Raw genomic sequence first — 15,875 nt, 5'->3', positions numbered from 1 at the left:
TCAGGCGCCCCGGGCTACGGAGGCTCTGGTGAGCCACCTGTGAGGCCCAGACTTGTCCCCGGGCTACGCGGAGGGCCCCACATTCCTTTTAAGAACCCCCATTGCTTACCTCCCCAGGCCCCCACCCCCACCTTGAGTTCTCAGTGTGTCCCCGCCCGGCCGCTCTTTCCAGTAAGACCTTGGTGCACAGGTTTGGGTAAATTTGCGCCTCGCTATTCTGCCCTAGCTGGGTTCCTTGGAGGTTCAGAAGCCGGTTTCAGGGGCGCAGAATTCTGGGACAAGGAGTAATTGGTAACCATCCTGCTCCTGCACCAGGAAGAGAAATGACCGAGAGAGGAAGTAGCCAACTGTTGCAGGTTTCCTGGATGAAATTGCCCTTTACTTTCTTCCTCTTTCATATCTTTGACGAGTTTGGTTTTACATTTTGATGCGGTTACAAAAATTGGACACTGGGAATTTTTTCAGACTATTCCCATTTGTGCAGTTTAAAAACGCGTTTAAAATTTACATACTTAATAGGGATGGGGAAAGTTGGAAATTAGTTTCAGGTTGTCAGAGGTGCCTGTTTGCTTAGCAATTCGAAATAACCTAAACAATTAACTGAAAATTAAGGGACGTTTTATGTTTAAAATTTTTTAAAAGTTTATTTATTTTGAGAGAGAGAATGAACAGGGGAGTGCAGACAGAAAAAGAGAGAGAGAGAGGGAGAGAGGGAATCCCAAGCAGGCTCTGTGCTGTCAGTCAGGAGCAGCTGGATGAAGGCTCCAACTAACCAGGAAATCATGATATGAGGCAAAACCATGAGTCGGAAGCTTAACCAACTAAGCCACCCAGGCACCTGAGGGGACATTTATGTTTAAATTGAGATCATAAAATGTTAATGCTTAAAAAAATGCCATAGCTTGATTCCAATCATAACTTTTTCTATTATCGTTCAGTTTCGTGCTAATGCTGGACATTGGTGAAACTTGACAAGTATATGCAAGTAAGTGTTCTATTTCCTTACGTTGCAAGTACCACAGCTGTGACTTTAAAAGTATATAGTCATTGTTGACACTTAATGGTTATCCCTGCTCTTCTCTGCACCTCAGATGATTTGTACTTATCTATATTTTTGCACTTAGGACATCACATTCTAATTATCTCTTTAAATTTTTCTCTCCCACTAGATTATGAATTCCTTCAAGGATATGATTTAATCTCTGTAGCCTTCAGGGCCAGACACATAGGGGGCCAAATGTTTATTGAATCAATAAATTAATAAATATATTTAGACACTCACTGTACTACATTGGATAGAGTTCTGTTAATGTTTTAAAAACTTGCAAACATTCTGATCTGGATTTTATGCCCATGGAACAATTTGTGTTGTATTTGAAATAAAGTTGGTAGGAACTTAAGAGTATTATACTGTAAAGAATATTAATTCTTTTTTTATGTCCTCTTAATCCAAGGAATGACACCAAAGAGTATTTCCTGTTGGTTTGTCATACTTAGCACAGCCAAANTAGTATTCCATCGTATAGATGAACCACATCTTCTTGATCCATTCGTCTGTTGATGGACACTTAGGCTCTTTCCATGTTTTGGAGAAATGTGTATTAGATGAAGACCTAGAGCTGACATTTACCTTGAGTGAAAACTAAAGCTCAATACCAAGAATACTTTGTTTAGCCTTAATGTTTGATAAAGACAAGTTTCTAAATGTTAGAGTTTCAGTATGATCACTGTTTATAAAAATCGTAATTTTTTTTAACTTTTTAAAAAAAGTGTTATTTTTATTTTTGAGACAAAGTGTGAGCGGGGGAAGGGCAGAGAGAGAGGGAGACAGAATCCAAAGCAGGCTTCAGGCTCTGAGCTGTCAGCACAGAACCTGATGTGGGTCTCAAACCCATGAACTGCAAGACCATGACCTGAGCCACCTAGGTGCCCCTTAATAAGTTTTTTAAATTGTAAAAATGATAATGTGTATTGAAAACTTAAGACTATTTAGAAAAGTACAAAAAAGAAAAAGGGGAAACTCGCAAAATCCTGCTACTTGGAAGTAACCCAAAGTCTTTCTTGTTGAATAGACTTCCTGATACCTCCCTACATATTTATATGATACCAACACACATTTTGTGCTGTTTTGGGAATCATATTTCTAATTTTTTAAATCAGTTTGTGGTGAACCTCTTTACATGTCAGTGCATGGAGATATATTTTGTTTTTTGTTTTTAAATGTTTATTTATTTATTTTGAAGCAAAGAGCAGGGGAAGGGCAGAGAGAGAGGGAAACAGAGTCCCAAGCAAGCGTCTGTGTTGTCAACGTAGAGCCAGTGGCTGGGGTCAAACTCAAAAGCTGTGAGATCATGATCTGAGCCGAAATCAAGAGTTGGATTCTTAACTGACTCAGCCACCTAGGTACTCCATAGAAGTATAGTTTGTTTTAAATAGTTGTATTATATTCCATTGCATTCATACTCTAATTTTTTAAATCAATACTCAGAATGCGGGCATTTAGGTTGCTTTCATCTTTTTTTGTGGGCCTATTAAAATGTTTATTTATTTTGAGAGAGAGGAAGAGTATGAGTTGAGTGATAAAGAGAAAGGGGGACAGAGAATACCAAGTAGGCTTCTCGCTGTCAGCATAGAACCCAACACAGGGCTCTATCTCACCAACTGTGAGATCATGACCTGAGTGGAAATCAAGAGTCGGACACCTAACTGACTGGGCCAGTCAGGTGCCCCTCATCTTTTTTGTTTTTAGTTTTGTTTTGTTTTCATCTTTTTTTCTCACCTAAACATTCTCTATTAACTTTTTTTTTTTTTTTTTTTAAGCAGGCTCTAGGTTCCATGTGAGGCTTGCACTCAGGGCCCTGTTAACTCTGTGTGTGTGTGTGTGTGTTTGATATTTTTGCATACGTATGTAAATGTCTCCTTAAGGTAAATTTCTAGAAGTGAGATTTTTGGGTTAGAAAGAATACTCACCTTAAATGCTTTTATATCTTATTGCCTTCCAGAAAAGTTCCATCCATTTTGTACTCTCCTCAAGTGATACATATGAATACTCATTTTCTCCCACTTTTGAAGGCATTGGGGTTTTGTCCATTTTTAAAAATCTTTGCCAAAAAATAAAATCTTTTCTTTATTTCTTGATAACCAGTAAGGTTATGTACATCTTTTCATATCTTTATTGGCTTGACAGATATTTTGATATTTTGCTCATAGCTGATGGTTGATAGCTTAGGAAAGAATTTGAAGGAGGATGGATGCAAAAGCTCGAAACTGTTTGCTTCAACATAGAGAAGCTCTGGAAAAGGACATCAAAACATCCTACATCATGGATCGTATGATTAATGATGGAGTTTTAACAGTATTGGAGGAGGAAAAAGTAAGAAATGAGGTAAAGCCCTCTGAAGCAGTCTTTACTATAAAGTTTTTTTTTCAATTTTTATTTAAAATAATATTATTATTTAATGACAAAATTTTTTTAAAAAATTTATTTTAGAACTTGAACTGGTCTCCACTAATTTATGTTGCAAACATACTCTTTTAGTATACTAAACTGCTTATTTATTTTTTTTAGCCCACTCAACGGCAACGAGCAGCTCTCCTAATTAAAATGATACTTAAAAAAGATAATTATTCCTACATATCATTCTACAATGCTCTAATACATGAAGGGTATAAAGATCTTGCTGCCCTTCTCTATGGTGGCATTCCTGTCATGTCTTCTTCCAATGGTGGCAAAGATTCAGTTGGTGGAATAACTTCATATGGTTTGTATTCATATCTTCTATCACATTGCTATGACAGTGCTACATTGCTACAGTTTCATCTTATTGTAAATGGAATCTGTTGAAGAGACTGTTTGGTTCTCTGAAAATGCATCTGAAAAAATTATCATTATGTTTTCCAATTTAAGTATTTTTGTTTGTACCTATGTTAACTTACATTTTCCTCTTGCCCAGGAAGCTGTCTACTGCTGAGGGAACAATACACATACTCTAATTTTTAGAGATTAAAAATTTTAGGCTTTTATTTAAACTCTTCTCCAGTTCTGTGTTTATTGAGTTCATGCTTAGGAAAGAATAAGAATCTTTAGAAATCTGTGTTCTTCAAAGGATTTCCATATTCTTACCTTTACACCCTCCTTTCCAGTCTTCAGTATGAGAAAAAGAGATTGGAGAGTCAAGGAGGAATAGGATGTATAAGGGCAAATGCAGATGGAGCTTTCCATTGTCTGTAGTCATCTTCAAAGGCCTATGTTTTTGTTATGTTCGAAAAATCAGAACATTAAGGTTACTATGCTAGCCACATTTTCTTCTCTTGGAAGTTCTGAGGTTAAAGCCCCAGCCTTGCTTTCTTTGGTTTTTATGGTATGACCTGAGTAACCATTTCAAAGTTCTGTTCATTCATATATACTTGTTTTGTTTTGGATTTCAGTAAGGACAGTCCTGTGTGAAGGTGGAGTACCACAGAGGCCGGTGGTCTTTGTTACTAGGAAGAAGCTGGTGAATGCAATTCAGCAGAACCTCTTCAAACTAAATGGTGAACCAGGATGGGTCATCATATATGGAATGGCAGGTTGTGGGAAGTCTGTTTTAGCTGCAGAAACTGTCCGAGATCATTCTTTCTTAGATGGTAAGTTTGATTACCATGAGCTGCTGGCTAAGAAAGACAGGGTATTAGTTTTCTGTTGCTGCTGTAGCAAATTACCAAAATTTTGGTGCAAGTAACAACACAAATTTATTATCATGTGGTTCTGGAAGTCAGAAGTCCAAAGTAGTTTTTACTGGGCTAAAGTCATGGTATCAGCAGGGCTGAGTTTCTTTTGGAGGCTCTAGAGAAAGTCCTTTCCCTGGCATTTTCCAGCTTCTAAAGGTGGCCTGCACTCCTGGATTCATGGATCCTTCTTCCATTTTCAAAGCTGGCGGTGCATAGCATCTTCAGATCTTTTTCTGTCTTTATGATCTTTGCATCTGTCACTACCTCTCTCTGACTCTCACCTTTTTGCCTCCCTCTTCTAAGGACCCTTGGATGACCCAGAATAATCTCATCGCCAAATCCATAATTTAATTGCATCTGCAAAGTCCTTTTTTGCCATGTAAGGTAACATAATTACAAGTTTGGTAGGTTAGGATGTGAACATCTTGGAGGGGCTATTAATCTCCAATTCCAGGCATGATTAAATTTGAAATTTATTTTGTACCTAGTCCATCACAAAGAGGCTTGGCTAAACAGGCTAATAAAATTCATGTTATCAGATGGCACTTACTATTACTGGATTGAATCTAGTTTCCTTGTGTCTTAATAATTGAGGGGATTATAGAGTTGAAAAAGGATTTTGAAAGGTTATCCACCTTATATCCCTGTCTTTTAGGGAGTATTGGACTTATACCTTCTTGTCAGTTGAGTGCTGTAGAGGAGATTTTTGGAAACTCCTTTCATTAATGATTCTCCCAATGGGTGATTCTTCCATGTATTTGGCATCCTACATTGAACTATTAATTCCATTTCTGTAATTCTGTCAGTTGTCTATCTTTAAAAATCTTTAGGTTTACCTGGCTGGCTCAGTCAGTAGAGCATGCAGCTCTTGATCTCAGGGTTGGGAGTTTGAGCCCCATGTTGGATTTTGGATATAGAGATTACTTAAAAAATCTTGAGGAAAAAAAAGTCCTGGCTTTTCTTAAAAAAAAAAAAAAAAAAATCTTTAGTAGCTTGTGTACCTTATATGTAATCTCATAAAAAAAAATGGGAAAAAGAAAAAAATGGGAATTGACTATGGCAACCAATGGGTTTTTGCAGATAGGCCTTTTTAAAAAAAATGATTTTTTTTATTTTTAAAAATGTTTTTTATATTTAAAAATGTTATTCAAGCACCAATGTGGGGCTTGAACTCATACACTGTGAGATAATGACCTGAGCTGATGTCAGACGCTTAACCGACTGAGCCACCCACGTGCCCCTACTTTTTTTATTTTTTAAGGAATCTCTACAGTCAGTATGGGGCTTGAACTCACAACCTGGAGATTCAGAGTCCCATGCTCGACGCACTGAGCCAGCCAGGCGCCCCTGCAGATAGGCTTTATAGATTCATTCAACATGTAGTGACTGACTTTTTCATGTTTTCATGTTTAAGAGTCTACTATGGATCTTGGCAAAAAAGAAGGCCCAGTCTGTGCATCTAAGAAATTTATTCACAGTCAAGTAAGGGAGACAGACATGTAAACAAATTATATGTGACAAACTGAGCAGTAGAAACAAGTATGTGGTACAAAGTTAGGACAAAGGAAGGAAGTTTTATCTCTCTGGTGGAAGAGGATGAGCAGAACAGTCTCCTCTAATGACATAACATTTTAGCTGGCGTTTGGAGGAATAATAGAAGTTTGCTAGGTGGACTAGGTAGGGTTGGGAGAGTAGGGAAGGTATTGAATAGTTACTGGACTGGAGAAGGGCGTACTGTGCAGAAGAGTGTTTAGAACATGTGGCAAGTGTACTACTGACCTTAATGAATCTGATGGGTTCTCAGTGTATTCATAGTTAAACAGCTCCATCAGTCTTTGGTTCCTCCATTCATTAGTGACTTCAAGTGGAATTTAGAGATAGTTCCTGACTTCTAGTTAATAAGTTTTTGTTTATGATACATAATCAGCAGTTAAGAGAGTTTATGACGAGATGACAAAATTATGATGGAAATAACAAGCCTTTAAGAGATTTAGAAAGATGAAGGCTAGGGCACATCTGTTGTACTCACCCTGCTTTGGTGTATACTTCACAGCCCTTGTCAGCAGTATTGATTTTCTTTTGTTAGAAATATGCCCAATTCCTTGGTTTTTCCCCCTTGTCATTAGAGAGAAATTTTGTGGGATTCAGTTCCATCCAAGTCTCAGGGTTTAGGATTTATTTGAATACTTACTTACTTATTTGTTTATTCATTCACTCTACTGCAAAGTTGATCACTAAGAGTATTTCAGAATAAAAATTGGTTTAAGAATATTATATATTATTGATATATTTCAATATTGTGATGAATTTCCTTTAAAAAAATATTTTTAGCATACTAATTGAAAGATTAAAAGTATGCCCCTCAATTCAGTTTAAATCACTTTAGATTACTGAAGTGAATTTTTAATTTTAGGGATTAAAATTGACCAATAACTTATGGAATTAATTACCCAGGAATCATATTGTATATATTTGTGGTCTCAGAATAGATTTATAACTACCTTGTTTTGAGAAAATGTCAGAGACACTGGCAGTAGTCCAGTGTATAGTGAGCTTAATATCTTTCATATGCTTTTGTGAGATTTCATGTTCATGTATAGAGGATTGAATTAATCATTCTTTAGTTCACACCTGTTTTCATATTGGGTCTGTGTAAGACTTAGCTTCTTCCTCCCTCCCTCCCTCCCTTCCTCCCGAGTCTGTGTAAGACTTAGCTTCTTTCTTTTCCTTCCTTCCTTCCTTCCTTCCTTCCTTCCTTCCTTCCTTCCTTCCTTCCTCCCTTCCTTCCTTCCTTTGTATAAGACTTAGCTCTTAGGTTCTTGCTGTTTGTTTCCTTTTAAAAATTTCCCATTCTCATTTTCCTTCCACTCCTTTAAGATACACCTTTCCATTGTGTCTCACTCCTCTGTTTCATCTCCTCGGTAGTTCTTCAAGACCAGCTGGGTGTTCTACAGTTTAACTCAATTCGGACACTAGGATACCTGGAGCTAGTGGCAGATTCCACAGGTTAAGGGTTTAGTCTTGCAATACTGCCCTTCTGCCATCCCTCCCATCTTTCAGATGCTAATCACAGGTCCAGGTTGTTACCTGTGCATTTGACCAAATGGCTATGGATTGGAGTTTCCCTCTTCTTGGATTTGATGAATTTGCTAGAGCAGCTTTATTTATATATATATATATATATAATATATATATATATGTGTGTGTGTATATACATATATATATGTGTATACACATATATATGTATGTGTACACACACACATATATTTTAATGTTTTTTATTTCTGTGAGAGAGAGAGAGAGAGAGAGAGGGAGCGAGCATGAGCAGGGGAGGGTCAGAGAGAGAGGGAGATACAGAATCTGAAATCTGAAACAGGCTCCAGGCTCTGAGCTAGCCGTCAGCACAGAGCCCAACATGGGGCTTGAACCCACAAACTGTGTGATCATGCCCTGTGCCTAAGTCGGATGCTCTACCGACTGAGCCACCCAGGCACCCCAATATATATATATTTTTTTAATGTTTATTTCTNGTACTAGATTTCTGGTTTATTATAATATTATAATACTATAATATTTATTAGGGTATAAAAGAAGAACAGTCAGATGGAAGAGATGCAGTAGGGCAAGGTATGTGGAAAGGAGTGTTGAGCTTCCCTGTTGACTCTAGTATACCACCCTCTTTACACCTTCATTGCACAAGCTCTTTGTACCCCCTTTTTGGGAGGCTTCATTATAAAGACATAACTGATTAAATCATTGGCCATTGGCTATTGAGTTCAGTTTCCAGCCTCTCTTCCTCTCTAGAGGTCTGGGAGATCTGGGGCATGGGACTGGAAGTTCCAACCTTTTATATGGTTGTTGCCCTGGCAGCAGTCCTCATTTTTTGGTTATATTGAGCCTTTACAAAAATAACTTTATTAACATAAACTCAGGTGTGGTTGAAAGTGACTTATTATATGAATAATTTCACTTTTATACCTCTGGCACTATTTCAGGAACTGGAAACAAAACTAAATATTGTAAAAGGTATCCCTATGGCTCTTATTTGGGAAATTACAAGGGTTTACAGCTATATATTAGGAACAGTGTTGAAGAACAAATATATTGATCAGTGTATCATACCACCCCATAAGTGATCCTTCCAATGTATTTAATGTATGTTCTTTGTAAGTGTATTTGTAATGTATGTTTTCTTATAAAATGTGTTGTTTGTAGGCAGATATTTTAAATTTGCTTAAATGTTACAGTGTTAGTCACTCTGTTTCTTATCTCTTTTGACACTGTTTTTAAGGCTTATCCTTGTTGCTGGGTATACACCTTATTTGTTACACCTGATTGTTATCCTACATGGAATGCATCTAGCACATTTTATTGTTCATTTCCCTAGTTAATAGATACATAGATGGTCTTCAACTCTTTGTGGCCCCACCAAAGCTGGGTTGAACTTTTACAGAAGTGAGACTTTTTGAGTATATGTATCTAGGAGCAGAAGCACTAAATTACAGGAAATGGTGACCCCAAATTTGATTGCCCTCTAATCTGTGCATTCCCACCAGTAGTGTAAGAGGGATCTTATATTCTCACTTTATTGACACTACGTATCATTTAGATAAATAATTTTTTGCTAGGTCAGCAGATATAACGTGTTATCTTTTGATTTGCATTTTTCTGATAACTTGAGTTTGACTATTTCTGTGTTTTTTAACATTTATTTTTGAGGGGGAGGGGAGAGGGAGAGGGGAGAGGGAGAGGCAGAGAGAGAGGGAGACGTAGAATCTGAAGCAGGCTCCAGGCTCTGAGCTGTCAGCACAGAGCCTGATGCAGGGCTTGAACCTATGAACTGTGAGATCATGACTTGAGCCAAAGTCAGATGCTTAATCAGCTGAGCCACCCAGGCGCCCTTGGCCGCATTGGTTTTAGACTATGTAAATATCTTTTTATTTGTCTGTATTAACTTTGTCCTGGATGTCTTTAACAGAAATGTTTAATTCTGATATAGTCCAATTAATGAATTTTTGTGTCTTCTAACTTGTGCTTCTTGAATTTTGCTTAAGTAGTTCTAATCTAGTATTACCATTTAGATTTAGTTCCTTGGTGTTTTTGGAGTCTGCTTTAGTATATCCACTAATTCAAGAGTAGGTACTTTACTAAAGATAAGTTTTAGTCACTGGAGTTCATTTCCATTCTAAAATATAGGAACCTTGGATTTTTGCCATTTAATTGTATGTTAAAAGTATGAATTTTTCTTTTTTTTCCTTTTGAAAGTGTTGATAGCTGTAAGGTTTACAAACTTTATTAACATTGTGGTTCTGGGGTGCCTGGGTGGCTTAGTTGGTTAAGTGTCTGACTTTGGCTCAGATCATGATCTCAAAGTTTGTGGGTTTGAGCCCCATGTTGGGCTCTATGCCGACACCTCAGAGCTGAGAGCCTGCTTTGGATTCTGTGTCTCCCTCTCTGCCTATCACCTGCTCATGCTCTGGCTCTTTAAGAAATAAATAAACATTTAAAAAATTTTTAAAAAGCTGGTTCTTATAGAATTTTTGTTGTCTTAGGGTGGTGTTTAAAGAAATAAACTATTATAAATAACAGAATATTAGATTTTTAACTATGCCTGTACATTTTTAGGTAACCCAATTTCTTTTTTTTTAAGTTTATTTTTATTTATTTTGAGAGAGCTTGAGTAGGGAAGGGACAGAGAGAGAGAGAGAGAGAATGAATGAATCCCAAGCAGGCTCCCGCACTGTCAGTACAGAGCCTGACACAGGGCTTAAACTCACGAACTGAGCCAAAACCAGTCAGTCAGTTAAGCCACCCAAGGTGCCCCAAGTAATCCAGTTGTCTTTTGAATGTTCATCCCTTTATTTATTTTGGGGGTGATTGGGAAATCATGAGTTTACAGGTTTTAAAAAACATTTTTTTAAAGTGTTTGTTTATTTTTGAGAGAGAGAGGGAGACACAGAATCCAAAGCAGGCTCTAGGCTCTGAGCTGTCAGCACAGAGTCCGATGTGGGGCTTGAACTCAGGAGCTGTGATATCATGACCTGAGTTAAAGTTGAATGCCCAACCAACTGAGCCACCGAGGTGCCCTTTTTTTTTTCGTTTAAATGTTTGTTTATTCTGAGAGACAGAGGGAGAGAGAGAGAGAGAGCATGTATGATACAGAGAGGCTCCATGGGGCTGAAACTCAGACTGCGAGATCATGACCTGAGCTGAAATCAGGAGTCGGATGTTTAACCTACTGAGCCACTCAGGTGCCCAGAAAAGTTCACCTGTTTATAAACCATTGATATCATTGTGTATATATGTTGAGTTTTTAAAGCACGGAAGCTTTCTCCAGAGGCTGTCTACTGTTTGTTCTGTCCTTCCCAAGATTTCTTTGATGCTATTAGATTTTTAATTGCTACCAGGACAAATCACATGTGAAAGTAGAATGGGGTTACTTTTCTCTGATTAAAGGAATACATTCCCTTGAATGAATTACAGGTGTAAGCTTCATTCAAAGCTGAATTGCTCCCTCTTGTGCCCATAGTCAAGATGTTTACATTCCTTCTGGAATGTGGAATTAATATTTCAGTATTTAACTATCATACTGTGATGGTAGGAGATTTGCAGATCAGTTGGTCATCTGGTCTATTTGTCTTTCTTTGTAAAACTAGCAGTGTTTAATTTTTTCTTGCATATGTTTCTTTCTTTCTTTTTTTTTTTAAGCTGTCTCTGTCTCTTTTTAAGCTAAACTCTGTACCCAGCATGGGTCTTGAATTCATGACCCTGAAATCAGGAGTAACATGCTTTACTGACTAAGCCAGCCAGGGGTGCCTTCCGTATGTTTCTAATGCCCTAAATTTTTAGTTTTAAATTTAGGAGAGAAAGCCTTTTTTTTTTTTTTTTTTTTTTTTACTTTTGAAAATACTATTGTTCCTTTATTTTTTAAAAAATTTGTCTTTAATTCAATTATAGTTGACACAGTGTTACATTGGGTTCAGGTCTACAGCATAGTGATTTGAGAACTGTACATATTATGCTATACCCACCCCAATTATAGCTACCATCTCTCACCATACAGTGCTATTATAATACCATTTCCTATATTCCCTATGCTGTACCTTTCATCCCCTTGACTTATTCATTCCATAACTGGAAGCCTGAACCTCCCACTCCCTTTCATCCATTTTGCTCATTCTCCTCACTCCCCTTCCTTCTAGCAACTTAAGTTTGTTCTCTGTATTTATGGATCTGATTCTGCTTTTTGTTTATTTGTTTTTAAGGTTCTACATTTACGTGAAATCATACTGTATTTGTTTTTAGGAGAGAAAGAACTTTGGTCTAGGTAACAGGTATGTAGATTTAAATCTGAAGAATTTATTAGCTAGTACATCAGGACACTTGCTTTCCCTTGTCTTTTACTCTGGGATTTTTTTTTTAAGTTTATTTATTTTGAGAGAGATAGAAGGAAAGAGTGAATGGGCATGTGCATAATGTGGGGGTTAGGGAGAGAGAGAAACGGAGGGAGGGAGGGAGGGAGAGAGAGAGAGAGAATGAACATGAATCCCAAGTAGGCTCTGTGTGGACAGTATGGATTGTGAGATCATGACTTGAGCTGAAATAAAGAGTTGGCTGCTTAATCAACTAAACCACACAGGTGCCTCGATTTTTAAGAAATTTAAATAGAATGCACACATTTAAAAAAAGCAAAACATAAAACCTTAGGAGCAACAGGTAGTTTAAAATCTGATTTAAATATTATAAAAGTAGGGGTGCCTGGCTGGCTCTATCAGTAGAGCATGCAAGGCTTGATCTTGGGGTTGTAAGTTCGAGCTCCACATTGGGTATAGAGATTATTTACAGATAAAGTCTTTTAAAAAATTACAAAAGTGGTATATTCATTTAAAAAGAAGTAAAACTTCACTTGCTCTTCTTTCCTTTCTCCTAAATTGTACATCCTTTAGCAGAGGTAATTGTGGTTAACAGTTTACAGTGAATTTTTCCAAACTTTTTTCCTGTGCATTTATAAACCTGTGCACACACTGAATGTAGCTGTAACACTAAGGGAAATCTCAGGGATTTACCATTTCATAAATGTAGACTTAGATTGAGGGAAGTCTAAGGGAATTTGCAGAAGCTTTCACTTCACAGCACTATCTTTACCCTAGTTCCCAGCAGAATTTTCTGTCTCCTGGTCATTTGATATCTTTTAGATTCTCATGCTGTTATAGTTAGTTCATTGCCATTTCTGATCTAAGTTTCCTCCTTTTATTCCCAAGCTTTTCTGTCTTACCCTCTAGGTTTTCTCCTCTGTGATCAGGAAACTCCTCTATCTTATCAACCTGTTCTGAGAATGTTTATCTCCTTATCTAAAGTTGGGCATTCCCCCACTGTCTCCCCCCGCCCCCCCCATACCACGTTCTTCATAGCTGCCTTTCATGGTTTGGCAACTTTTTTCCCTTTACAGCCTACATACTTAAGCACTAGGGAGTGAGTGGATGTTGATGTTGTCCTTGCTTTATATTGCCTCATCCAGACCATTAATACTCCCTTTTCCAGCTAAAGTCTTTGTCCTTTGAGGTTCATTTCTCTGATCCTTCCAAGTTCCCCATTGATGATTAGAGTTCTTAATTATAAATTTAAGCTCTTTTTCTGTTGATACTCTTAGTAGGATATTGACGTTTATATAGATGAGTCATCCAAAATCTTGGCCTCTCAGTTTCTTGATTTCTTTACCTGCAGTGACCATTGTCTTTATTTCCCTATAGCTACTTACTTTCCTGATGACAGACTGGACCCTTGTCCTTGCCAATACCGGAAAGGGTACTACTTTTGAAATCTTAATGTTAAACCTTCTGCTCTACCCACCTCCACCTATTCTATTCTTCAAGTTCACTACTACAGTTTGCTGACCTTTCAAGAATTATTCCTTGATTTCATAATATCCTTACTATTTATCTCATCAGCCCCCTCTTAGGCTCAGGCCTAGGTTTATATTGTCCATTAATCAGTTGCTCCTCAGCACATACTCTTGGCTCTTTAGTTCCTCCTTATTTGGGTAGAAGCTGATTCCTTCTTCTCTGTGCTAAGAGATGGCATCTAAATGGTTACTCCCCATTGCTTCATCCAGTTACTTGCTTATTCCCCATTGCTTCATCCATACCATTACTTGCTTCCTCTTTGCTGAAGAAAATCATCCAACTGAATTTCAGTGTAAATTCATGATCATAAACCTTGGCAGTTTTACTAGGTTTAGTTAGTGGAGGTGTAATTATTGCATTGAAATTTGTAGAGTATAATCAGAAAACAACTTTTTTCCCTTGTTGCCTGTTCAAAACTTCCTGGGACTGATTCTTTCCCTCACCTTGTACAGGTTCAGAGTCCCTAAGTCATTTGAAGTTTTAAAAACCATCTAACTTTTTTTTAAGTTTTTATTTTAATTCCAATTATGTAACATACAGTGGTGGATTAGTTTCAGGTGCATGATACAGTTATTCAACAATTCTGCATCATCTGGTGCTCATCACAACAAGTGTACATATTATTGTTTTTAGTTACTTTTTTTTTGGTGTAAGTGTAACTTTATTCTTTACAAGGTTTTAATTTCAGGTATGCAAGATAGTGATTCAACAGTTCCACACATCCACCAGAACAAGTGCACTCCTTAATCCTATTACCTGTTTAGCCCATTTCCCCCTCCCACCTCTCCTCTGGTAACCATCAGTTTGGTCTGTATAGTTAAAAATCTGTTTCTTGGTTTATCTCTCTTTCTCTTTTTTTTTTTTCCCACCCACTATGTTAATTTGTTTCTTAAATTCCACATGAGTGAAATCCAATGGTATGTGTCTTTCTGTGATTTATTTCTCTTAGCATTATACTCTCTAGCTTCATCCGTGTCATTGCATATGACAAGATTTCGTTCTTTTTTGTGGTAGAAAAATATTCCATTCTGTATATATACCACAGCTTCTTTGTCCATTAATTAATCGATGGATACTTGAGCTGCTTCCATAATTTGGGTATTGTAGATAATGCTACTATAAATATAGGGGTGCTTATATCCCTTAGAGTTAGTGTTTCTTTACTTTGTTGTTTTGAATTAGTGTTTCTGTTTTCTTTGAGTAAATACTCAGTAGTGTCATTGCTAGACCATAGAGTAGTTCTATTTTTAACTTTTTGAGGAACCCCCATACTGTTTTCCACAGTGGCTGCACCATTTTGTATTCTATCAATCTAATTTCAATAATTAAAATGTCAAGTCCTATTTAATAATCCAAACTTCATTTATATGTAAGATTTTCTCCTTGCTCAGTTGGTCCTGCCTCAGTCTTGGGAAGAGGTGGTTAAGGTGGACATTGCAGGTTGTTTCCAGCTTTTTCCTGTTGAAAACAGTGCTGTAGTAAATATCCTTGAGGAACAGAATAGTTTAGAATGAGCAGTGGTCCTGGAGGTTTGAATCCCAACTCTGCTTTGTTAACCTGTGTAACCTTGGAAAAAATACTCAACCTTCCTATACTTCTGTTTCCTCATCTGTAAAATGGGGAAAATAAGTATCTGCCTGATAGTTTACTATGTGGATTAAAAATAGATTAATATGTAGAACTCTTAGAATAGAATATCTGTCAAAAGTAAGTCTTTACATATATACAGATCTGTCTTTTAGGTGATTAAGTTTTTATAATAGTGATTTTTGTGCTTAATTATTTGTAAATAACAGTAAATAAATTGCCCTTTTGCATATTATAACTCATTTATCTTTATTTTTTGTTTTTTCTTATACTATTTATGATTACCTAATATAAATCTTTATGGTAATGCCACTGGTATGATCTAATGCTACTGCTCACCATATTTCACACATAGGGACCCCTGTTGCATTTTTTTTTTTTAATCTATGTGGGTAGCTGATTAAGTATAGTCTATGAAGGCTTAAGATTTTTGGCTCCTGATACCTATGTAAGTAAAAATATGTATTGTAAGATACACTATGACTTAATAATGATGATGCTGTTAACAGTTGAAAGTAACAGTAATAATAATTTTCATTCTTATCTGGTCCCTACTAGTTCAAAACTTAATATTTGCAAGGTACTCTCAGATCCATATCACTAGTAATCCTGTCTGTTGTAATCCCTTACAGTTAACATAGCAACTTCACATGTTATATCATTAATTTCTCGCAG

At 36.9% G+C, this 15,875-nt stretch overlaps 1 protein-coding gene across 3 annotated transcripts in view; it reads left to right on the top strand.

The window, feature by feature from the left end:
- APAF1 (apoptotic peptidase activating factor 1) overlaps nucleotides 1–15,875 on the top strand; it is a 93,911-nt gene that overhangs the window by 357 nt on the left and 77,679 nt on the right. For 2 of the 3 annotated variants that reach the window (XM_077772247.1, XM_077772249.1), the window contains exons 2-5: nucleotides 939–985; nucleotides 3,211–3,385; nucleotides 3,569–3,761; nucleotides 4,429–4,626. In XM_077772247.1, coding sequence (XP_077628373.1) covers nucleotides 3,248–3,385; nucleotides 3,569–3,761; nucleotides 4,429–4,626 — 529 coding nt within the window. In that variant the 5' untranslated portion in view covers nucleotides 939–985; nucleotides 3,211–3,247. Of the gene's footprint in view, nucleotides 1–938; nucleotides 986–3,187; nucleotides 3,386–3,568; nucleotides 3,762–4,428; nucleotides 4,627–15,875 lie in introns of all 3 variants that reach the window. The other variant, XM_077772248.1, reaches the window with a different exon arrangement.

Source organism: Crocuta crocuta, unplaced genomic scaffold (assembly GCF_008692635.1).
Source record: "Crocuta crocuta isolate KB4526 unplaced genomic scaffold, BGI_CrCroc_1.0 scaffold216, whole genome shotgun sequence".
NCBI lineage: Eukaryota > Metazoa > Chordata > Mammalia > Carnivora > Hyaenidae > Crocuta > Crocuta crocuta.
This window is presented reverse-complemented; position numbering and strand designations above follow the sequence as displayed.